Source organism: Siphateles boraxobius, unplaced genomic scaffold (genome assembly GCF_051911475.1).
Source record: "Siphateles boraxobius isolate OS27281-9 unplaced genomic scaffold, OSU_SipBor_1 97, whole genome shotgun sequence".
NCBI lineage: Eukaryota > Metazoa > Chordata > Actinopteri > Cypriniformes > Leuciscidae > Siphateles > Siphateles boraxobius.
In genome coordinates this window covers 1632620-1658846 of record NW_027509227.1, presented here as the reverse complement: position 1 = coordinate 1658846, position 26227 = coordinate 1632620, and the positions used below count along the sequence as shown (strand labels likewise).

Genomic DNA, 26227 nt, shown 5'->3' with positions numbered 1-26227 from the left:
GTTGAGATTGTTTGGCATGAGCTGAGTCCTCACCTGGTGTGCTGACCGGCTGTCTGGTGAAGGACACGTTAAACGCCGGATCTTCGCTGAGCGGAGACGGATACATCCGCCGACGAACGAAGAATCCCGCGCCGCAGCAGAAGAGCACGCCCGTCATCAGCAGCAGCCTATCAGAGATGAGAACAACACAATCTGCCAATCACAGTCCTCATCAAGCAAACATGTGAAAAACTGCTTTCAAAATCAACAATAATTAGCTTTATGTTGCATCAGACAGCTGGAAGCTTGTTTCCGCCACAAAATAAATGTAATTACAACTTTTTATCTCACAATTCTAACCTTTTTTTATATAAAGTCGCAATTGCGTGTTATAAAGTCAGAATCACTAGTTATAAAGTCAGAATTGCGTGATATAAAGTCAGAATCACTAGTTATAAAGTCAGAATTGCGTGATATAAAGTCAGAATTGCGTGATATAAAGTCAGAATTGCGAGATATAAAGTCAGAATTGCGAGATATAAAGTCAGAATTGCGAGATATAAAGTCAGAATTGCGAGTTATAAAGTCACAATTGCGTGTTATAAAGTCACAATTGCGTTTTATAAAGTCACAATTGCGTGTTATAAAGTCAGAATTGCGTGTTATAAAGTCAGAATTGCGTGATATAAAGTCAGAATTGCGTGATATAAAGTCAGAATTGCGTGATATAAAGTCAGAATTGCGTGATATAAAGTCAGAATTGCGTGTTATAAAGTCAGAATTGCGTGTTATAAAGTCAGAATTGCGTGTTATAAAGTCAGAATTGCGTGATATAAAGTCACAATTGCGTGTTATAAAGTCAGAATTGCGTGTTATAAAGTCAGAATTGCGTGTTATAAAGTCAGAATTGCGTGTTATAAAGTCAGAATTGCGTGTTATAAAGTCACAATTGCGTGTTATAAAGTCAGAATTGCGTGTTATAAAGTCAGAATTGCGTGTTATAAAGTCAGAATTGCGTGTTATAAAGTCAGAATTGCGTGATATTAAGTCAGAATTGCGTGTTATAAAGTCAGAATTGCGTGATATAAAGTCAGAATTGCGTGATATAAAGTCAGAATTGCGTGTTATAAAGTCACAATTGCGTGTTATAAAGTCACAATTGCGTGTTACAAAGTCACAATTGCGTGTTATAAAGTCAGAATTGCGTGTTATAAAGTCAGAATTGCGTGATATAAAGTCAGAATTGCGTGTTATAAAGTCAGAATTGCGTGTTATAAAGTCAGAATTGCGTGTTATAAAGTCACAATTGCGTGTTATAAAGTCACAATTGCGTGTTACAAAGTCACAATTGCGTGTTATAAAGTCAGAATTGCGTGTTATAAAGTCAGAATTGCGTGTTATAAAGTCAGAATTGCGTGATATAAAGTCAGAATTGCGTGTTATAAAGTCAGAATTGCGTGATATTAAGTGAAGCGCACAATTATCTTTTTTAACGTTTTATTCTGTGGCGGAAACAAGCTTCCATAGACAACTGATAAATGGCAGATATTAAAGTTCGATACAGTTTTCTAAATACACATTTTCTTTCTACTTCAAAATGTCACATTTAATTCAATGTGTAACTTGTCATTTCTTTGTAATTATTTGTTACATTTACTAACAATTAACCAACTAAAGTTTTTCAGACTTTTATACCGGTGTACAGGCTTCAGAATTAAGGTTTTCTATGGAAGTTTGTTTCCGCCAAAGATTTTTTTTTTTATTCTAACTTTTTTCACCACAATATTGTGAGATATAAACTTTCAATTGTGAGTTATAAAGTCCAAATTATGATATAAACTCGCAACTGTAAGAATAAATGTCATAATTGTGAAATAAATTAAGACTAATTACCTTTTTTATTTTTTATTCTCCAAAGAACATTTGATCAGTTCTTAAAAGGTTTTTTTTTCTTAGTGTGAAGGAAGTTGTAATACTCTGAAGAATCTATGGAACGATTCCCTGGATGTTAAAGGTTCTTCATGGAACCATCGATGCCGATATAGAACCTTTCTTTTTAAGAGTGAAATGCTACACAATTTATACTGTAGAAAAGCAGAATAAAAGGACGTTCTCACCAGAAGTACCAGAGCCTCTGTATGGAAATAGCCCGAACGCAACAGCGAGTCCCACAGCAGTCTTCATACGAGCGGCATCTGTGGACCAGAGCATACACACGTCACAAACACATCATTTCACTTCATTGTGATCTTCCTCATGGAAAACATGAACAATGATGAACAAAGCAGAGGGAAACTGGAATGAAAATGCCTCCACTGATACACAAATACTAATATTTCACAAGATGAACCATCAAAGGTCATCAAATGTGCTTGTAGGATCTTATTTAATGATGGAAGCATTAGTGTAAAGTTTCTCTTTCCACATCATCTCCTGCTGTATACACACATGATGTGCAACTGTAAATAGTTCAGTATCCTGAATGACATAATTCTCCTTTATTAAAAGCATGGATATGCACTGGGAAGTGAAGGAACGACAGATGAAGAGACTCGTTTTACTCACAGCAGGAACTTTACAAGTGTTGAACAGGGATTTTCATTTTGTAAAAAATGAGTTTATGTTTTGCTGAGATACTGTCCAATAAACCATGATTTATCTACTACAGGGATATAAAGACCTCAGTTGAAATGGATCAAATAAAATACCAAATACTGTGTGGAAAAAGATCATTTAAATGTTGTGTTTGAGAAGGGTTCTCGCGAGCGAACTATGGGAACTGTTCCTGATATAGCAACGAGTAGGGATGGACAATATGACCAAAATCTTATATCATTTTCACAGTAACAATATTTATCAGGTTTTTTGTTTTTGTTTTTCCTGGAAAGGTTGTTACGATATCAAGTGATACCAGTGAAATTACACTATTCTCAATACCAGTTTTAATAGCACAGCAAAAACTACTACTAGGCTAACTAATGCAAGTAAACCATTCTCAAGCAGTTATTGAAGACAGGTAAACAGTTATTACTTAAATACTAACAAATGACAAGCAATAGGACAAATAAATACAATAGAACAAAGATTCAAATTAAATTAAAGCTGCAAGCAGCATTTATCGGTGTTCAGGCAGTTAAGCTCAAAAGCATCAAAAGACATTAAGTTTCATGTAGCAAGCATTTAACCACTGACATCATAGATGGAATAGACCTTGTTTTAGCATGATGTACCATGATATACCAAATTTTAGTGTGATTTTTTCATGATTTACCATGTTCCAGTATGATTTACCATGAATCTAGCATGATTTACCATAGTTTACCATTATATACCAAGTTCTAGTATGATTCACCATGATTTACCCTGCTCTAGCATGGTTTACCACAATTGAACACATTCTAGTATGATTTAATATGATTTTAACATGATTTACCATGTTATAGGAAGATTTACCATGATATACCACATTCTAGAATGATTTATGATGGTTTTGAACATTATGATATGAACATTATATGATCGTAGATGGAAAAGACCATTTAAAGCTAATACAGGCAATTTACCATAGGAAATACATGGTTTAGAAGCTTCTTAACAGTTATAGCGCCACCTATGGCCCAATCTCCATGATACTTTGCATGCTTCTTCACCATGCTATGACACATACGCTCACCAATTTTTGTGAAGTTCTGATTTTTTATTTATGATTTATAGGCTTTTGAGTGTATTTTGCCACGCCCCTTTTCTAAATGACCCTGTTACAGCCACACAATTGCAAAATTTCAACTTTTTTTCGATAATTATTGATCTAGAGAGTCCAGAGAATAGGCCTAGACTGGTTTGGTTCCGATCGGGCGAAAAAACAGGGACTAGTTCGCAAAAGTAGGTTTTGGACAAAATCCGACATAACTTTTTTTTGTTGCTTAAATCGAAATTGGAGATATACATCTTGTCCATCTTGAGCCAAGGATCACAGTGGTGTAAAAAGCTTGAGGCTAGGACCAGGCTAGGTCTATGAGTTATGAGCAATTTAGTACTTTTGGTTGCTGTAGCACCACCTATGGGCCAATCGGGGTCATACTCTGATAGGTTCTCCCCAAAAGTGTGGCCTACCATCTGGCCGAGTTTAAAGTCTCTAGGCATTAAGTCTCTTGAACACCTAATAAAGAGTGCTAAGTTGTTTCAGGTCTATCTAACAGAAGTAATAAATAATACAGAAATTGAATAAAGTAATCAAATGTAAAATAAAACACTGCATAGTCTTCGCTGTATGAATGAAATACACAGTGATATTTATTAAAGCTTCAGACGAGAACAGTAAGTGAATTTCTCCGTCTTTTGTTGTTAGATTAACATAAGCAGATTTACTGTCACTGATTCTTCCATCTGTGTATCTTTAGTCAAGACATGTTCACATGAATACTTAGATTCGTCCAGCCGCGCAGTGAAGCAGAACACACTCGTGTCGCGCCGGGCGCCGCATTGCGTCGAGTGTGTGATGAAAAGCTCATCTGTGCTGATCTGATATGACCCAGTCTGTGTCGGCCCAGATCCGGCCCACATCCGGCACACGTGTATTCCGCATGTGGGCCGACACTATGGTTCTGTCTGGGATGAGTAACGAAGGTTTGTTGAGTGTGTGTTGTGTCCGTGACGGGCGAGGAGAGCTCAAACAGGGATTAATGATGAAAGCTCTTCAACATGACAGAATAAGACGACTGTACGAATCAAAGGCCGTTTAGCAAAGAGCTTCATCTCAACAGCGTCTGCTAATGACTGATCCGACCCAAGTAAAGCTCGCTCGACCCAATGCCTAAAAGCCCAGCTCATCTAGAGTCAAACCGGAGAGACCAAACGCTCAATGTCAACCAGCTTAATATATTCTTTGATTTAAATGATGTCATATCAAACACCAGAGATCAACCCTGATTCTGATTCAAAAGTCTGTGGTCAGTCAGATTTATTTTATTTATTAATAATTTTATTATTTAAGGATACGTTAAATTGCTCAGTAAGATCCATGTTTATATTTCAAATAAATGCTTTTGAACTTTCTATTCATCAGAGAATCCTGGAAAATGAAATGTATGACGGTTTCCACAAAAATATGAAGCTGTTTTCAACACTGATAATAATCATAAATATTTCTTGAGCATCAAATCATCATATTATAGTGATTTCTGAAGGATCATGTGACACTGAAGACTGGAGTAATGATGCATTCTCTCAAATCTAAATCATCTGCAATATTTTTAAAGTTCATCTTGATAATCTGTTAAATCACGACATAATGTGATGTATATGTTGCCATTAAAACATTTATTCACTCATGTATATTTGCTGGAAAGCGGACGCTGCAGTTTCTCGGATGTATTTTTCTCTGTTTTGACACTTCATATCATAAGAGAAAGCAGGATCTGTGAGGCTGTGCAATGAAGATTAATCTGTGCCGAGCCGCATCGGTGTTACTGTATTCATAAGTCATTCATACGCACCGCAGATTTCTGCTGAACTGGAACAACTGTCATTCACAAAGTTACTACTTTAAAAATAGTTTCATCCAATGACTTCATAGTTCTGAGTTTAGTTTGAATTGCTTTGCAGATTTTCCTTCTACGATCAGTGCAGAAAATGCACAGAAAACCCTCAGATAATAATTTGCAAAAAGATCTTAAACTAGAAACGTGTTTATCCATTGATAAGTTTGAGAGCATCATAAAGAATGTGGTAAAGGAGACGTGGGGTTGTTCTTCTGGAGAGACTTATTTTTTTTGTATTTTGAGAATTTTGTCAGGATTGTATGTAGCATTTTTAATATGTTGTGTTTATGTATGGCTGCTACCCAGGTCTCTCTTGTAAAAGAGATTTTTGATCTCAATGAGAATTCCTGGTAAAATAAAGGTAAATAAAAAAAATAAAAGATAACGTCTGGGTCTATGCATTGATCTGACCAATCGAACACAATCTATGCTGAGTAATCTCTTTAACCGCATGAAGACGAGACCAACTCTCTGAAGGACAACTCTTCAGAACGCCTCATCTTCTCTGTGTTCCTCCCTGGGCTTTACTTATACTTCCTGTTTCCTGTTCTGTCGGCCATCTTTGTAGTCACACTACACTACACTATACACTGACTACACTACACACTACAGTACACAACACGCTACACTATACACTACACTACACAACACGCTACACTATACACTACACTAAACTACACACTACACCGACACACTACACAAAACTACACTACACTGACACACTACACCACATTACACTACACACTACACAACACTACACTACTACACTACACAACACTACACATCCAGTTTGGCCCCAGTGAGCTCTCTGAGAGATATTGCACTGACCTCGGTACCCTCACACCACACCTTACTTCCGAAGTTAAAAACTTAGGATTTTATCTAGATAGTAGTCTTAAGCTAAACAAGCAAATTAATGCCACAGTCAGAGCCAGTTTTTATCATTTACGCCGGTTGGCCAAAGTCAAGCCATTTTTAAATAGGAATAGTATTGAAACGATTATTCACGCTTTTATTTCAACACGTATCGACTGCTGCAATTCATTATATGTTGGGTTACCTCTCGCTTCCATTTCACGTCTTCAGATGGTCCAAAACGCGGCTGCCCGTCTACTCACTGGCAGCCGAAAACGAGATCATATCACTCCAATTCTTCGTTCTTTGCACTGGCTACCAGTCCGATTTAGAATCGATTTCAAAATTGTATTATTTGTCTATAAATCGCTTTGCAACCAGGCCCCAAAATACCTCTCGGATTTCATTACTACTCATAATCCATCTAGATCACTCAGGTCAAGAGACCAACATCCCTTGGCTGTCCCACGATCCCGTTTAAAACGTAGAGGTGATCGTGCTTTTGCAGTAGCCGGCCCCAAGCTGTGGAACACCCTACCATTATATATAAAATCAGCTTCCACAGTTGCTGAATTCAAATCACTACTGAAAACTCATCTTTTCTCCAGTGCGTTCAGTGTACCATAACTTGTATGCTTCTTAATTAATTACTTTTATTTATTTTGTTTATTTGTATTTGTTACTTTGTCTTGTCTAGTTCCTACTCTACTGTACAGCCCTTTGGCCAACCAAGGATGATTTTAAATGTGCTTTATAAATAAAAATGATTTGATTTGATTTGACAACACTACACTACTACACTAACCAACACTACACTCTACACAACACTACACAACACTCTACATAACACTACACTACACACTACACAACATTACATAACACACTACACTACACAATTCATTAGTTGAGCTCCTTCTGTAAGCTCGTCTCAAGGCTTCAGATACAGCATTCATCATGTAAGCACAGCGATTGCTTGTCTAATACATATTCATGAGGTCGAGCTGCTGGCAAACACTCAGATCTGCACTGTAAACACTGTAAACTTTGACTTCGCTACTCTTCACAGTGTTAGTCACTACATGACTAATGCCAAAGTGTCCACGGAAAAAAGCCTCGTCTAATCTTCCTGATGTTCGTTTACTGGCACTTTACACAGACAGAGGACAAAACCGGCCTGAAACTCTGTAACAAATAACCAGAAGAACAGGGTGTTTTCATTTATTCTTCTTCATTTTAAATAAGGTTTGACATTTTTTGGGCCCTTTTTTCATAAGAGTTTAACCTGAATTTGTGCGATTGTTCAATAAACATCAACATTATATGTTATTGTTATTTATAAAATTATATCATTATATATAAAATGTAAGTCATAATCGCAGTTTTTATAATTCGTAAATATTAAAAAAAGTCTCTAAAAATGTTTACACTACACAACACTACACAACACTACACTACACAATACAACACTACAAAACTGCACAACACAACACAAAACTACACTACACTTCAGCGAGTCACACTCTTTTCCTCACACACTAATCATAATGCTTCAGAATACTTGGAATAAAGTTGCTGTCTAATTTCACTGCATAATCACTACACACTACACACTACACACTACTACACACTACTACACTACACAACACAAAACTACACTACACTACACTACAAAACATTCTTCAAAGAAACGTTTGTGTTTGACATAAGAAAGAAGGTTTTGAACAGCACGTTTTGCTCTGTTTTTCCTGTTCCTGTCAGGTTAGCTGTAGTTCAGGTGTTGCTCAGCTCAGGTGTGTCGTTGATCATCTCATCATCTCCTCTCTCTGCCCTTGTTCTTCAGTCCTCAGTTTCTGTCTGTTCCTCGTCTTCACTGTTGTTGTTTGATGTCAGTGTTTGTGTGTTTCCTCAGAGTTATTCTCCTGGTTATTATTTTGATTCTTGGACTAAAGATTTATTTTCAGTATCTCCTTCATTGTGCGCTTCACTACAGCCACCGACGTGACACAGTAAGTTAATGATGATTTTAATTTTTGGTTGAACTTTTAAAAAGTTAAAAACCACAGTTAAAAAGTTGCTGCCGTTCGATGTGACGAACATAAGCGTCCGCATTGAGTCTGATATTTACAGCAAGTCTTGTTGACTTTGTTCAGTGAGGCGTAAAGAACTCTGATAAAACTCACACCGCTTTAAAAATGTGCATGTGACTAATAACTTAATTAAAAAAGTAATTAAAATTTGGAGATAGGTCCGTAACACATACACCATATCTTGACTGAAACGTTGATGTTGCTGCTTCTGCTTTCAATAACAAAAAACACAGACTTCCAGAACCACTGACTTTCAGAACCACTGACTTGCACAACCACTGACTTGCACAACCACTGACTTGCACAACCACTGACTTGCACAACCACTGACTTGCACAACCACTGACATCCACAGCCACTGACTACCACAACCACTGACTTCCACAACCACTGACATCCACTGACTTCCACAACCACTGACATCCACTGACTTGCACAACCACTGACTTGCACAACCACTGACTTGCACAACCACTGACATCCACAGCCACTGACTACCACAACCACTGACTTCCACAACCACTGACATCCACTGACTTCCACAACCACTGACATCCACTGACTTGCACAACCACTGACTTGCACAACCACTGACTTGCACAACCACTGACATCCACAACCACTGACTACCACAACCACTGACTTCCACAACCACTGACATCCACTGACTTCCACAACCACTGACATCCACTGACTTCCACAACCACTGACTTCCACAACCACTGACTTCCACAACCACTGACATCCACTGACTTCCACAACCACTGACATCCACTGACTTCCACAACCACTGACTTCCACAACCACTGACTTCCACAACCACTGACTTCCACAACCACTGACTTCCACAACCACTGACTTCCACAACCACTGACTTCCACAACCACTGACTTCCACAACCACTGACTTCCACAACCACTGACTTCCACAACCACTGACTTCCACAACCACTGACTTCCACAACCACTGACTTCCACAACCACTGACTTCCACAACCACTGACTTCCACAACCACTGACTTCCACAACCACTGACTTCCACAACCACTGACTTCCACAACCACTGACTTCCACAACCACTGACTTCCACAACCACTGACTTCCACAACCACTGACTTCCACAACCACTGACTTCCACAACCACTGACTTCCACAACCACTGACTTCCACAACCACTGACTTCCACAACCACTGACTTCCACAACCACTGACTTCCACAACCACTGACTTCCACAACCACTGACTTCCACAACCACTGACTTCCACAACCACTGACTTCCACAACCACTGACTTCCACAACCACTGACTTCCACAACCACTGACTTCCACAACCACTGACTTCCACAACCACTGACTTCCACAACCACTGACTTCCACAACCACTGACTTCCACAACCACTGACTTCCACAGCCACTGACTTCCACAGCCACTGACTTCCACAGCCACTGACTTCCACAGCCACTGACTTCCACAGCCACTGACTTCCACAGCCACTGACTTCCACAGCCACTGACTTCCACAGCCACTGACTTCCACAGCCACTGACTTCCACAGCCACTGACTTCCACAGCCACTGACTTCCACAACCACTGACTTCCACAACCACTGACTTCCACAACCACTGACTTCCACAACCACTGACTTCCACAACCACTGACTTCCACAACCACTGACATCCACAACCACTGACTTCCACAACCACTGACTTCCACAACCACTGACTTCCACAACCACTGACTTCCACAACCACTGACTTCCACAACCACTGACTTCCACAACCACTGACTTCCACAACCACTGACTTCCACAACCACTGACTTCCACAACCACTGACTTCCACAACCACTGACTTCCACAACCACTGACATCCACAACCACTGACATCCACAACCACTGACTTCCACAACCACTGACTTCCACAACCACTGACTTCCACAACCACTGACTTCCACAACCACTGACTTCCACAACCACTGACTTCCACAACCACTGACATCCACAACCACTGACTTCCACAACCACTGACTTCCACAACCACTGACTTCCACAACCACTGACTTCCACAACCACTGACTTCCACAACCACTGACTTCCACAACCACTGACTTCCACAACCACTGACTTCCACAACCACTGACTTCCACAACCACTGACTTCCACAACCACTGACTTCCACAACCACTGACTTCCACAACCACTGACTTCCACAACCACTGACTTCCACAACCACTGACTTCCACAACCGCTGACTGACTTCCACAACCGCTGACTGACTTCCACAACCGCTGACTTCCACAGCCGCTGACGTCCACAGCCGCTGACTTCCACAACCGCTGACTTCCACAGCCGCTGACTTCCACAACCGCTGACTTCCACAACCGCTGACTTCCACAACCGCTGACTTCCACAACCGCAGACTTCCACAACCGCTGACTTCCACAGCCGCTGACTTCCACAGCCGCTGACGTCCACAGCCGCTGACGTCCACAGCCGCTGACTTCCACAACCACAGACTTCCACAACCACAGACTTCCACAACCACAGACTTCCACAACCACAGACTTCCACAACCACAGACTTCCACAACCACAGACTTCCACAACCACAGACTTCCACAACCACAGACTTCCACAACCACAGACTTCCACAACCACAGACTTCCACAACCACAGACTTCCACAACCACAGACTTCCACAACCACAGACTTCCACGGTCACTGACTTCCACGGTCACTGACTTCCACAACCACAGACTTCCACAACCACTGACTTCCACAACCACAGACTTCCACAACCACTGACTTCCACAACCACTGACTTCCACAACCACTGACTTCCACAACCACTGACTTCCACAACCACTGACTTCCACAACCACAGACTTCCACAACCACAGACTTCCACAACCACAGACTTCCACAGCCGCTGACGTCCACAGCCGCTGACTTCCACAACCGCTGACTTCCACAACCGCTGACTTCCACAACCGCTGACTTCCACAACCGCTGACTTCCACAACCACTGACATCCACAACCACTGACATCCACAACCACTGACTTCCACAACCACTGACTTCCACAACCACTGACTTCCACAACCACTGACTTCCACAACCACTGACTTCCACAACCACTGACTTCCACAACCACTGATTTCCACAACCGCAGACTTCCACAACCGCAGACTTCCACAGCCGCTGACTTCCACAGCCGCTGACGTCCACAGCCGCTGACTTCCACAACCGCTGACTTCCACAGCCGCTGACTTCCACAACCGCTGACTTCCACAACCGCTGACTTCCACAACCGCTGACTTCCACAACCGCAGACTTCCACAACCGCTGACTTCCACAACCGCTGACTTCCACAGCCGCTGACGTCCACAGCCGCTGACGTCCACAGCCGCTGACGTCCACAACCGCTGACTTCCACAACCACAGACTTCCACAACCACAGACTTCCACAACCACAGACTTCCACAACCACAGACTTCCACAACCACAGACTTCCACAACCACAGACTTCCACAACCACAGACTTCCACAACCACAGACTTCCACAACCACAGACTTCCACAACCACAGACTTCCACAACCACAGACTTCCACAACCACAGACTTCCACGGTCACTGACTTCCACGGTCACTGACTTCCACGGTCACTGACTTCCACAACCACAGACTTCCACAACCACTGACTTCCACAACCACTGACTTCCACAACCACTGACTTCCACAACCACTGACTTCCACAACCACTGACTTCCACAACCACTGACTTCCACAACCACTGACTTCCACAACCACTGACTTCCACAACCACTGACTTCCACAACCACTGACTTCCACAACCACTGACTTCCACAACCACTGACTTCCACAACCACAGACTTCCACAACCACAGACTTCCACAACTACAGACTTCCACAACCACAGACTTCCACAACCACAGACTTCCACAACCACAGACTTCCACAACCACTGACTTCCACAACCACTGACTTCCACAACCACTGACTTCCACAACCACTGACTTCCACAACCACTGACTTCCACAACCACTGACTTCCACAACCACTGACTTCCACAACCACTGACTTCCACAACCACAGACTTCCACAACCACTGACTTCCACAACCATTGACTTCCACAACCACAGACTTCCACAACCACAGACTTCCACAACCACAGACTTCCACAACCACAGACTTCCACAACCACTGACTTCCACAACCAGAATTGTGGATAGTGGGGGAGGGGCATGAGAGTTGTAAACATTCAAAATTTTGCCTAAGTCCACTCAATCTGCCAGACCTGCCGACTGCAGCTTTAACTAATGCATTAACTAATGTTAACTGTACAGAGTTACCAAAATCATTTCTGTTAATTTAAATAAAGCTGAAATAAAATACTATATAACAAACACAAAACAAAACAAAACTTGAAATAATTAGAAATGTAACTATTTGAAATAAAATAAGATGAAGTTCTAAAATTACTAAAACTTAAAGTGGAATACATACAAATTAAAGCTATACAGAAATAATAAAAATATAATAAATGTGCTTTTGTTATATTTACTACTTTTTTGTCATTTTTAAACTTATAACAATAAAAGCTAAAATATTATAATAAATATTAATATATGAATATTACTAAAATGAGGAATATATTTGAGGGCAGCAGGCGAACAGGTATACAAACACTTTAAATTCGCCAAGACGTCCACTTGTGTTACAATGAGTGGGAGAAAGTGCATTAATGCGCAATATGGTGGAATAAGCCCCGCCTCCTAAATAAAAGAGCCAATCGCTGACTCCTAAAGTCATCGCATCACATCAGCTGCTGCTCTACCCTGAGAAATATAGTTTTTTGTCACGATTTTAGGATTTAGAAAGAACATTTATGTACAGTAGTTGTTGGATCGTAATCTTGCTGAACAGCTTTGGAGAATCTGAACAGCCGTCTCAAAGATGGCCAACGAGTGAAAGGGACTGTGGTGTTAATGAACTACGCTTGAAAGATGGCAGGATTAAGTGAAAGGAATGTCAGATTTTCCTGTATAATGAGATCTGTGGAGCTGATGCATGGTGATTGTGGAGCGCTGAGTGAATGTTAGAGCTAAAAAAAAATAAGAGAGATGAACAAAACCACTGTTTTAATGTCCCCCTGTAGTCAATCATTTTAACCCTTAAAGGTCCCATATTGTACAACTTTCTAAAGTTTATTTTAGGTTTTGATGTCCTTAAGAATATATATATGCGGTATAAGTACCAAAAACCATCTCAATATATGTTTACCGCTGCTTTCTCAGGAGCTCTGCCAAGAACAGCTTGATTTTGGCCTGTCTACTTAATATTCACGAGCCTCTCTTCTGATTGGTCTGTTGTTTTCTGTGCGATCCACCATTGGTGGGGGAGGAGACTGAAGGCGGGGACTGAGTAGTTTTGACATCACATTTATACGGAAGTCACAATGACTCGTGAAAAGCACAGCTACTTTATGCAGGCTGTGTGCGTGTGTCTGTGGATCGACTGTTTTGAAACTTATATGGTAGTTTAATAGACCTAGACCTCTGTTATCAAGAACACAGACAGGAGATTCAGTTCTGACAATATGGGAACTTTAAAACTCACCAAAAATACATATTTGAACGTTTTTCCTTGAAGAAAACTGTGTTCATGCCGTAAAATATCCTCAATGTAACTCAACACCCTTGCCTCATTTAGTATGCGTGATTCTGTGAATATGCAAATGAGTCCCGCCTCCACTCACTCACTCAGAGATCCACTCGTTGACGATCACATGTTGATCTGATTGGTTACAAGGTAAGAGAGTTTGAGAATAAAAGTGATTGTACTTACATGAAATAGATGGGGTATCCTCCTTCAAAATACCAGCAATACTTCTTTGCTTCTATACACTGTAAAAAAGACAAAAAAAATGTATAAAAATTAAGATACATATAATTAACTATTATAAATTATTTATAGACGATGTTCTGAAAATGTTACAAAATTATTCTTATTTTTTATTATTATTATTTTAAAAAATCTACCACATCCTGGGTTAATCAATTCGGTTGTGTACATTTATTATTCGGACATACTTTTGTCAGATACAGTTTTTTGCCTATACTACTATATAGTAAGGAATTATGCGATTTGATTATTACACTTGATCAATCACAACACTCCAGCTCCAGCCGACCAATCAGGGCACAGTGTCAGGGTTCCAGACTGCGACCAAATTGGTTGCATATGCGACCATTTTTTGAGAATGTGCGAGTTAAAATGTTACGTGGTCGCATTTGTGCGAGTGTTGAGCAACAGAACGCCGTTGTATCAGCCGCTGCAGTCCGTAACTTATGTTCAAAATGAACGAGTAGGCTACATCATGAATCCATTTTCCAAACCGTGTTTTTGACTTATTCTGAATCACTACGGTACGCCTATAATAAGTGTTTATATTCGGACTATTTTATCCCGGGGTCGTCTCGGCTGCGGAGTCGCCAGTGCCGGCGTGACTCGCCATAGACATTAACGTAGAGAAGTTCCGTCTACAATGTTCTTCCGCAAGACACGTGCAGTTTATTTATTGACGAACGTAGACGTCACGCGCATTGCACACTGATGGTGAAACGCGCCAATTACGAATTCACGAATTAAGGCATATAAAAATGATAAAAATGGTCTCACGAAACACAGAGCCCCTTCCTCCTACGTCATTTCAGCGGTTATATTTCCCTCTGTCGAACTATTACTCTCATGATCGCTCGACAGAGCAAAAGGAAATTATTATAAAATGCAGAAGGTAAGGAGTGTGAGATTTCTGCTTTTTGTTACAACTATAAACTTTGATAACGAAAAATCTGTATCAGTTTATTATAATACTCTAATCTTTTAAAATGTAATGCATACATTTGAATGTTAAATGATTTTTAAAAGATAGAAAGATGATAGATAGATAGATAGATAGATAGATAGATAGATAGATAGATAGATAGATAGATAGATAGATAGATAGATAGATAGATAGATAGATAGATAGATAGTATATAATTCAAATGTAAAATGCTTAAAATTACAGATTAAAATTACTGTCCAAAATCCATGAAAATCCTGAAATTTGGCAATGATAATTAATATATTACAGGTATTTCTGCTGCAAACCAGAAAGCCTTTGCTAGCCTTGGTCCATTAAAACCACTATTCATCAGCATGCATTGATTAATCCCATGGTATGTAGCAAAAAAAAAAAAAAGGTGCGACCAAATCATATGCTGGTGCGACCAACTGAGAAAGTTGGTAGCACCAGTGCAACCAGTGGAAAAGTTAGTCTGGAGCCCTGAGTGTGCTTTTCAGAAGGAGGGGCTTCATAGAGACAGGAAGTAAACAGAGCGTTACTGACAGACTGGGAAGAGAGGAGCCGCAACAATGGAGAATATGAGGAAAATAATCAACATTCAAACAGGAAATAGAATAAACAACTCCTATTTGTATTATTGTAGAATATTGTAAAAAATCTTTTTTGTGCGTTGATTCCACAAAATAAATGTTGAGAGACATTTTGCGAAGACAATATGAAAGTCTAGAAGAGGCTTCAAATACTGAAAAAACTGGTGATGATCAAACCTTTCTGAAATGCATAACCAGAATGTCAGCATTTAAAATGTATAATGGACAAATGTATAATTCAGATTTCTGAAGCAGAAACACACAGACTGAAGAGACGCGGGTCAGGGCTGGATCTTACGCCGTCTCTCACTCCCACACTCAATGTGCCGGGAAAATTTGCATTTTCTGTACAGATATTTTAATGCTGTATTTTGAATTATGCACTGCATTATGGATTGAAGGAAATAATCCAGGCAGAAAATGATCAGCACTTTTACGTTCTTCTAAACATGTTTTTCTATCAACATACGTGCCTTTCCACATTGTTATATAAGAATGAAGGTAAACATATAAAATAAATACAAAAATACATAATATAAAATTAAAAATATATAATAATATAAAATACAAAAACTATATACCACCATTTAAAAGTTTGGGATCATCATTTAAAAAAAAAAGAAATAAACACTTTTTGACCAAAAAAAAGCTGTTCTTTCGAACTTTTTGTCCATCAGATTCATGAAAAATTTATAATTTTTTCTACAAAAATGGCAGAAAATGTACAAAACTATTAGAATGATTTCTGAAGGATCATGTGACACTGAAGACGGGATAAACACTTTGGTGTACATACACTCACCTAAAGGATTATTAGGAACACCTGTTCAATTTCTCATTAATGCAATTATCTAATCAACCAATCACATGGCAGTTGCTTCATTGCATTTAGGGGTGTGGTCCTGGTCAAGACAATCTCCTGAACTCCAAACTGAATGTCAGAATGGGAAAGAAAGGTGATTTAAGCGATTTTGAGCGTGGCATGGTTGTTGGTACCAGACGGGCCGGTCTGAGTATTTCACAATCTGCTCAGTTACTGGGATTTTCACGCACAACCATTTCTAGGGTTTACAAAGAATGGTGTGAAAAGGGAAAAACATCCAGTATGCGGCAGTCCTGTGGGCGAAAATGCCTTGTTGATGCTAGAGGTCAGAGGAGAATGGGCCGACTGATTCAAGCTGATAGAAGAGCAACTTTGACTGAAATAACCACTCGTTACAACCGAGGAATGCAGCAAAGCATTTGTGAAGCCACAACACGCACAACCTTGAGGCGGATGGGCTACAACAGCAGAAGATCCCACCGGGTACCACTCATCTCCACTACAAATAGGAAAAAGAGGCTACAATTTGTAAGAGCTCACCAAAATTGGACAGTTGAAGACTGGAAAAATGTTGCCTGGTCTGATGTGTCTCGATTTCTGTTGAGACATTCAGATGGTAGAGTCAGAATTTGGCGTAAACAGAATGAGAACATGGATCCATCATGCCTTGTTACCGCTGTGCAGGCTGGTGGTGGTGGTGTAATGGTGTGGGGTGTTTTCTTGGCACACTTTAGGCCCCTTAGTGCCAATTGGGCATCGTTTAAATGCCACGGCCTATCTGAGCATTGTTTCTGACCAAGTCCATCCCTTTATGGCCACCATGTACCCATCCTCTGATGGCTACTTCCAGCAAGATAATGCACCATGTCACAAAGCTCGAATCATTTCAAATTGGTTTCTTGAACATGACAATGAGTTCACTGTACTAAACTGGCCCCCATAGTCACCAGATCCCAACCCAATAGAGCATCTTTGGGATGTGGTGGAACGGGAGCTTCGTGCCCTGGATGTGCATCTCACAAATCTCCATCAACTGCAAGATGCTATCCTATCAATATGGGCCAACATTTCTAAAGAATGCTTTCAGAACCTTGTTGAATCAATGCCACGTAGAATTAAGGCAGTTCTGAAGGCGAAAGGGGGTCAAACACAGTATTAGTATGGTGTTCCTAATAATCCTTTAGGTGAGTGTATATAACATATACAGTATAACATACCATGGAAAACAGGTGGTTTTAAACTTTCCCTTTAAAATGATGATTTTGGCCTATAACATACAACAATTCAAATCACACAAAATACCATAATATTGACTATAATTATTTTAATTATAACCTAATAAATGTTCAGCATCATTTGGACCCTACAAGTAAATTATCGCATGTTATAATAAATGTTAGTGGCTGTATTCATCAAATTCAATGATTCAATCCTGTTATGATTAAACAAACTCGCCTTCACTTTGTCATGAGCAAAAAGTGTCAGGAGTAAATGTAAAGCACTTAAGTTATTGTAATAATAAAAAAAATCAACAAATCTTTTTTGTTTAATTTATGGAAAATAAGTTATTAATAATTAGTTACAGTTAGTCAATAGCTATCAGTAACTAGGCTAAATTATTTACTTTAGATTTTAATTTTTTTAGATAATTTTTTAAATATTTACATATTTTGATTATGACATACATTTTATATATAAAATGATATAATGTTATATATAACAATAACATATAATGTTGATGTTTATTGAAAAATCGCACAAATTCAGGTTAAAAATGAAAAAAGGGCCAAAAAAATGACAAACCTGATTGTAAACCCGAATAAGTTGGCAAAACTCAAAATATTTAAGACAATCAGACAATCAAATTTTTTAAGTTAAAAAAAAACATTATATTACACTTAATTTTAGCATTTACTCTCCCTTTCGAGTGCCATCAGCAAAGCATGATGGGAAATAGAAATCCCAGCCGTTTCAGTTAAACTTAAGTTTGTCTAAATTAAAAGAAATAATTTCATAAAACTCAAAACAATGAAACAGTTCAGTTTACTTAAAATATATCAGTTCTGTGAGCTTGAAAGAAAAAGAAAGTGCTGAATACTAAAGTTCATTTGACTGAACTAATTAGTTTAAATTAAGTTTGTCCTACTCAAACCAATTCATTATTTTGAATGAAGAGTAAAGAGAAAATGAAGAAGAATAAATGAAAACACCCTGTTCTTCTGGTTATTTGTTACAGAGTTTCAGGCCGGTTTTGTCCTCTGTCTGTGTAAAGTGCCAGTAAACGAACATCAGGAAGATTAGACGAGGCTTTTTTCCGTGGACACTTTGGCATTAGTCATGTAGTGACTAACACTGTGAAGAGTAGCGAAGTCAAAGTTTACAGTGTTTACAGTGCAGATCTGAGTGTTTGCCAGCAGCTCGACCTCATGAATATGTATTAGACAAGCAATCGCTGTGCTTACATGATGAATGCTGTATCTGAAGCCTTGAGACGAGCTTACAGAAGGAGCTCAACTAATGACGACTTCTACACTCTTGCAGAATCAATATTCATGCACTTCTGAGGACAGTTGTTTGCAGCAACAGCGTAATGAATACGAGAGCAAGTCCTGCAGTGCTGAGCTCGACTGGTCTGTGGTGCGGTCCTGATGAGCACTCAGCTGATGACTTTAGCTTCACACTGTAATATATAAGCTGCTCAATGTCTCTTCATGTCTCAGAGAGCAGGTCCTGGCCAGAAAAAACCTGCAAAGTGGACCAGACTTTATGCTGATAGTCCATGGATTATAAATTGTTTTATACCACCGTAAGATTGCTTTCGGATTCAGGGAAGATTCACTGATCAGAGTACCGGCTTGATCAATGCGTGGAGAAAGCCACATCTCCTGTGTCTGCGTCACAGACGGTGATTAACCCGGTGTCAGACGAGACCTTTCTCTTCAACAACATCACTTTACTGGGAACTTGCGTGAATAACGGATGAGAAATGTTGCATACACCTTAGAAATACATTTTAAAAACGAAGTATGATCCTGATACAGCGGGACAGATTTAAGGTTTCGTTAGCAAGCTAATCAGAGTTTACGTCCTTACCAGATCTATTTTAGAAACGGTTTCTATTTCTGTGACGTCGTAGCTGGAAACACAACAAATAAACTGTGACAATGATAACCTCAGGTACTGATTATATGCTGTATTTAATGTTAAAATAATTTAATCCGATTTTGATTATCATTTCTAGCTGTACCGAAAGCGACAATGGATAATCACCTCAGATTTGGAAAAAACTGTGAAAAAACAAGTGTATTCTATGGCAGAAATTATTTCAGGCGCAATATTTGACTATATGGTTATCTGAGTGAGTGCACTTGCAGAGAGACTCCGCCCACACTCTCTTCTGATTGGCTGAGAGATTTGGTTGGAGTACATCTGAGATACTGGAATGCTTTTGAAAAAAGTTGGTACCATTGCTACTTTCAGTATTTAAATATGTATATGCAACGTCCGATTCTCTCAGAGAAAAAAATAAAATAATGCTACACATTATTACACTGAATGAAAAAAGGCTGATCTCAACAGTCCGTAAGTCTGAGAAATGTCTGTCCAAGATCTGCAAGTTCACTATTGAGGGCGTCATCAAGCGATGACGGCAGTTTTCCGATAAGTCCTTGTGCATGACCACATGATACGAGCTTTCAGGATAAATCCGATCACAGCTCAACTTTTCTCACCAGGGAAATCCAGCAGAACGATTTTCTGTGTGTGTTTTGTTCAGAGAAACAGTGTCACAGGGACTCAAGCCAGGCTTCTCATCCACGGCTGCGGGATAAACACATAATACATGCAAGGAATTGCAAATGCTCTAATTGCTCTTGGCGAGGGAAACCGCAGATTCATGATGCGGATCCCATGGGATCTTGGTCACTGGTTTAGGAGATAAAGCTGGTTATGTCCCAATCCCACTGCACTCCTCTCTGCTATATTAAAGCATACATTAGAGATGGTTCTAGTTAATGTAGAGGTTGGAAATCCTCACAGAACAGGGACTGTGTGTGTGTGTGTTCAGTGTTCACGGACCGTCTCATGCTGAGAAATCAAGCTGTTCACTGATTGGCTGACTTTTTAGCCAGTGACATAACTCAAATTCTTGGTCCCATATACTAAATGTATTCATTAAAAATGCATACCTTTCATACAATGACTTGAGTGCAGCTCTTCTACGATTATCAGGCTTTAAATTCAGAATTAAAATTAATTTGGGCATTTTTGGCAAGTCAGCTTTATTTCTATAGCGCTTTATATAATAGGCCTACAGATTGTTTCAAAGCTGGTTTTAAAAAATAAGCAAGAAAATAAAATGATACAACGTTTTCATTGGCATTAAAGTGAAATTACTGAACCTAAACAAAGGAGCCTGATAAAAATGCTCATTTAAAAGAAAACATGTCCGATGAACTTAGAGGTTTTTGCATTGGAACTCTTCACTTGTAAACATTAATTAATGTTGTATTTAATGTGATTAATTAACTAACATTAACAAAAAATGAAAAATTCTATTTGTACTTATATTAACAAAAATTAATAAATGCTTTAAAAATGTATTGTAAGTCATAGCCAATGCATTAACTGATGGGATCTTATTGTAAAGTTTTTAACAAAAAAATAAAACAAAACATCAAATAAACTATACTGTAAATTCCACATCTTTTCAAAAAAATATTTATGTTTGTACGGAAATATCATCCTTCATAACGTCATCGCTTTCAAAAACAAACCTAAAGTTATAGAGACGTAAGCAGAAAATCCCAGAGTTTTCCAGGGTGAATGTTAATGGTTGTTTACGGAGTTGTTTACTCCCGCAGACCTTCACTGTTGTTCTGCTCAGACACACAGTCTTCAGTGAAACCCTCAGTGAAGGAGAGCAGAAGTGTGTGTGTGTGCGTGCGTGCGTGTGTGTGTGTGCGTGCGTGCGTGCGTGCGTGCGTGCGTGCGTGCGTGTGTGTGTGTGTGTGCTCCTGCTGTCGGCCAGCTCCTGCCTGATCCCACAGTCTAAGAGCCATTCCTCAAACTCACAGAAAGCGTCTGGGAATCGATGTTCCTCAACAGAACCAGAACCGCACGCGCACACTTGAGCGAAACGACACTAACTACAGTATAAAACAATGCTTTTATCAAATGGTTGAAATCTTTGACTGAAAGTTTATAATATTACCGGCCCTTAATCTGCACGTTTATAATATTACCGGCCCTTAATCTGCACGTTTATAATATCACCAGCTCTTAATCTGCACGTTTATAATATTACCGGCTCTTAATCTGCACGTTTATAATATTACCGGCCCTTAATCTGCACGTTTATAATATTACCGGCTCTTAATCTGCACGTTTATAATATTACAGGCCCTTAATCTGCACGTTTATAATATTACCGGCCCTTAATCTGCACGTTTATAATATTACCGACCCTTAATCTGCACGTTTATAATATTACCGGCTCTTAATCTGCACGTTTATAATATTACCGGCTCTTAATCTGCACGTTTATAATATTACAGGCCCTTAATCTGCACGTTTATAATATTACCGGCTCTTAATCTGCACGTTTATAATATTACCGGCCCTTAATCTGCACGTTTATAATATTACCGGCCCTTAATCTGCACGTTTATAATATTACCGGCCCTTAATCTGCACGTTTATAATATTACCGGCTCTTAATCTGCACGTTTATAATATTACCGGCCCTTAATCTGCACGTTTATAATAATACCGGCTCTTAATCTGCACGTTTATAATATTACCGGCCCTTAATCTGCACGTTTATAATATTACCGGCCCTTAATCTGCACGTTTATAATATTACCGACCCTTAATCTGCACGTTTATAATATTACCGGCTCTTAATCTGCACGTTTATAATATTACCGGCTCTTAATCTGCACGTTTATAATATTACCGGCTCTTAATCTGCACGTTTATAATATTACCGGCTCTTAATCTGCACGTTTATAATATTACCGGCCCTTAATCTGCACGTTTATAATATTACAGGCCCTTAATCTGCACGTTTATAATATTACCGACCCTTAATCTGCACGTTTATAATATTACCGGCTCTTAATCTGCACGTTTATAATATTACCGGCTCTTAATCTGCACGTTTATAATATTACCGGCCCTTAATCTGCACGTTTATAATATTACAGGCCCTTAATCTGCACGTTTATAATATTACCGGCTCTTAATCTGCCCGTTTATAATATCACCAGCTCTTAATCTGCACGTTTATAATATTACCGGCCCTTAATCTGCACGTTTATAATATTACCGGCCCTTAATCTGCACGTTTATAATATCACCAGCTCTTAATCTGCCCGTTTATAATATCACCAGCTCTTAATCTGCACGTTTATAATATTACCGGCCCTTAATCTGCACGTTTATAATATTTTAATCTGCACGTTTATAATATCACCAGCTCTTAATCTGCCCGTTTATAATATCACCAGCTCTTAATCTGCACGTTTATAATATTACCGGCTCTTAATCTGCCCGTTTACACACACCAGCCGACCCTAACCCAACAGTGAGTAGTTCTAACGCACCGGCAGAAGATCCAGCAAAGCCTGAAACTGTTCTGTCGTTGAGCACAGACGAGCACTGAACACTATTGACCAGAACATGTCACCGCTGTCTTATAAACACCTCAGGAACTGTGGACACTTGTGTAGAAGTTCAACATGATGATGAGATGATCAGTGTAACTCCACAACAACTACATAAATGTCTCCACTAACATTCAGAAACTCTTCCTGAGTCTCTCCGTAAGGCTGCACTCGCTACTGGTTATTCTGGGATTCTGGATGAGTGAGATCGGCCTGTTTTGTTATTGCCGGAGTTTCTGGAGCTCGTGTAAAGACTCCGCCCTCTTCTGAACGGGGGCGGAGCTGCAGCTCGTTTGCATTTAAAGGGACACACACAAATACGGCACTTTTTTTTGCTCACACCCAAAAAGTCAGTGGCACCTCAATGCAGTACATGAGATCCACGGGGAGGAGTCGGATCAAGATCCAAGGGGTGGAGATGGGTAGGATTAGGGGCGGGTTTAGGGATCAGGGGGCGGAGATGGGTAGGTTTAGGTATATGTAAGCTGGGAGGAGTTGGATCTGGATCCGACTCCTCCCTGTGGATTTCATGTTCTGCAGTGAGAACCATCTCCAAAAAGGGGCAAATTTGACAAGCAATAATAAATGATCTGGTATTTACATTTACATTTATTCATTTAGCTGACGCATTTATCCAAAGCGACTTACAATTGCTAGATATGTCAGAGGTCACACGCCTCTGGAGCAACTAGGGGTTAAGTGTCTTGCTCAGGGACACATTGGTGTCTCACAGTGGATTCGAACCCGGGTCTCTCACACCAAAGGCATGCGTCTTATCCACTGCGCCGTCACCCCCTTACCATCAATACCATCACCTTTAAAATAAAATATTTTTTTCCCTTCCTTGCCATAAGCCTTTAAAACTACAACAAATGCTTCAATAGCACTACCCATAATGCCTTCCACTGATTATATATCTGTGGCACAAGTGTACATGAGTCATAACAGATGCAGGTGCAGATGTGTCATAACTCTCTATTAAACCAGCATATTCAAGTTATGTCTGTCGTTCCCTCAATACTGCTGTAAAGACACATCATTGCAGTGAGTAACTATGAATGAGAATAAAGAATCAGAGCTTTATGATCAACCTCTCTGCATTTAACTATCTATGAGAGAATAAACTGGCATATTGATTTATCCCTGTCTAAGTGCTAATGTCAAAGTATCTCTCTCTTCTCTGACAGGCCAGTGTAAAGATTCGGTGAAATGCCATTACTGTAACTGTAAATGCAACGTAGCACTGTACAGTAAGAAGGTCTGATGATGCTTTATGCCTCAGCTTTGCGAGTCTTTGAAATGTAAATAGAGTATATCAAAGGTTGGGGAAGTTATTTGAAGCAAAAAACAGCCAACCTATAGCAAAATAGCACACACACACGCGCGCACACACACACAGACACACAGTATACTGTATACATACACATTATAACAGAAATTGCATTTAATTGAGAAGTTTGAACTGCCTGAAAGTACAAAACATTACAAAAATTACATTTATCCACTCATCCACCCATAACTTCCCTCAAATGCATCATGTAAAAGGCATGTGATAATCCAACAGTCAAAATTAATACCAGGCCAACTCAAATATAGTAATCAACTGAATATAATTAGTATAACAAACACTCTAATTTCATCTAGCCTATGAAACGCTAGGCCATAGACTAAAACAAACAAAACACAGTTCTAACACTGCAGGGTTATTGTATAGATATAAGCACAGATCTGCATTGACTGTGAACTGATCAAACAATGATGTTTACAGTATTTCCTCCATCTGTGAATGATGATAATGATTATACACACACACAAACGCGCACGCGCGCAAACTGTGTGTTACTACAAACACACACACGGTGTGTTACTGTAGGTAGGAGGAGCGGAAAGAGACAAAGCCTCGCGGTTACTGGTGTGTTTAAAACACGTATGCGGGTTTATCAACGCTACAACCAGCGGGTAATGGAGAAATAATGAAGTGTATCCGAACAGAACGATGTGAAATGGCGAAGCGTTTGTTGTGTGTGTTGTGCGTCGGACGCGACGCGACTCACCTCACCTCATGGATCGCGCACAGTATCAGCAGTGTGTATGTGTGTGTGTGTGTGTGTTGGACTCACCTCGAGGATCGCGCACAGTGTCAGCGGTGTGTGTGTGTGTGTGTGTGTGTGTGTGTGTTGGACTCACCTCGAGGATCGCGCACAGTATCAGCAGTGTGTGTGTGTGTGTGTGTGTGTGTGTGTGTGTGTGTGTGTGTGTGTGTTGGACTCACCTCGAGGATCGCGCACAGTGTCAGCAGTGTGTGTGTGTGTGTGTGTGTGTGTGTGTGTGTGTGTGTGTGTGTGTTGGACTCACCTCGAGGATCGCGCACAGTGTCAGCAGCGCTGCCGCTCCGAGGCTCTTCACCCGCTCCTGCATGTCGGAGTGTGTGTGTGTGTGTGTGTGTTTATGCCGTCACGACGGAGGATTCATAGCAGACGTGGATGTTCACAGCAGAAGCACGAGCGTGATGATGCGAGCTCCGTGTGTGTGTGTGTGTGTGTGTGTGTCGCGGAGGAGAGAGAGAAAACAGCGCCAGCATCTCCGCTGCGGCCGAGCTACAAGCAACCGAGTCCGCTGCTGAACACACACACACACACACACGCACACACACACAGCAGGCTTCTGTCTCGTACTTCTCAATCGAACACTCTTCATTGAGAGAATCCACCGCTTATTAGACTATAGTCCACTCTGCTTACTTTAAATGAAAATATATTGATTTACAAAGTAGGATAATGTTACCTGGAAGATGCAAAGAAAGTAAAAGGACGTTTGAA

General features: G+C 40.0%; 1 protein-coding gene across 2 annotated transcripts in view; it reads right to left on the bottom strand.

The window, feature by feature from the left end:
• The window catches only part of vopp1b (VOPP1 WW domain binding protein b), a 45991-nt gene extending 20005 nt beyond the window's left edge, over positions 1-25986 (bottom strand). For both annotated transcript variants that reach the window (XM_077225013.1, XM_077225014.1), the window contains exons 1-4: positions 25764-25986; positions 14328-14386; positions 2097-2174; positions 34-167 (exon numbers count right to left, since the gene is read on the bottom strand). In XM_077225013.1, coding sequence (XP_077081128.1) covers positions 34-167; positions 2097-2174; positions 14328-14386; positions 25764-25826 — 334 coding nt within the window. In that variant the 5' untranslated portion in view covers positions 25827-25986. The remainder of the gene's footprint in view (positions 1-33; positions 168-2096; positions 2175-14327; positions 14387-25763) is intronic.
• Positions 25987-26227: the final 241 nt, after the last annotated feature.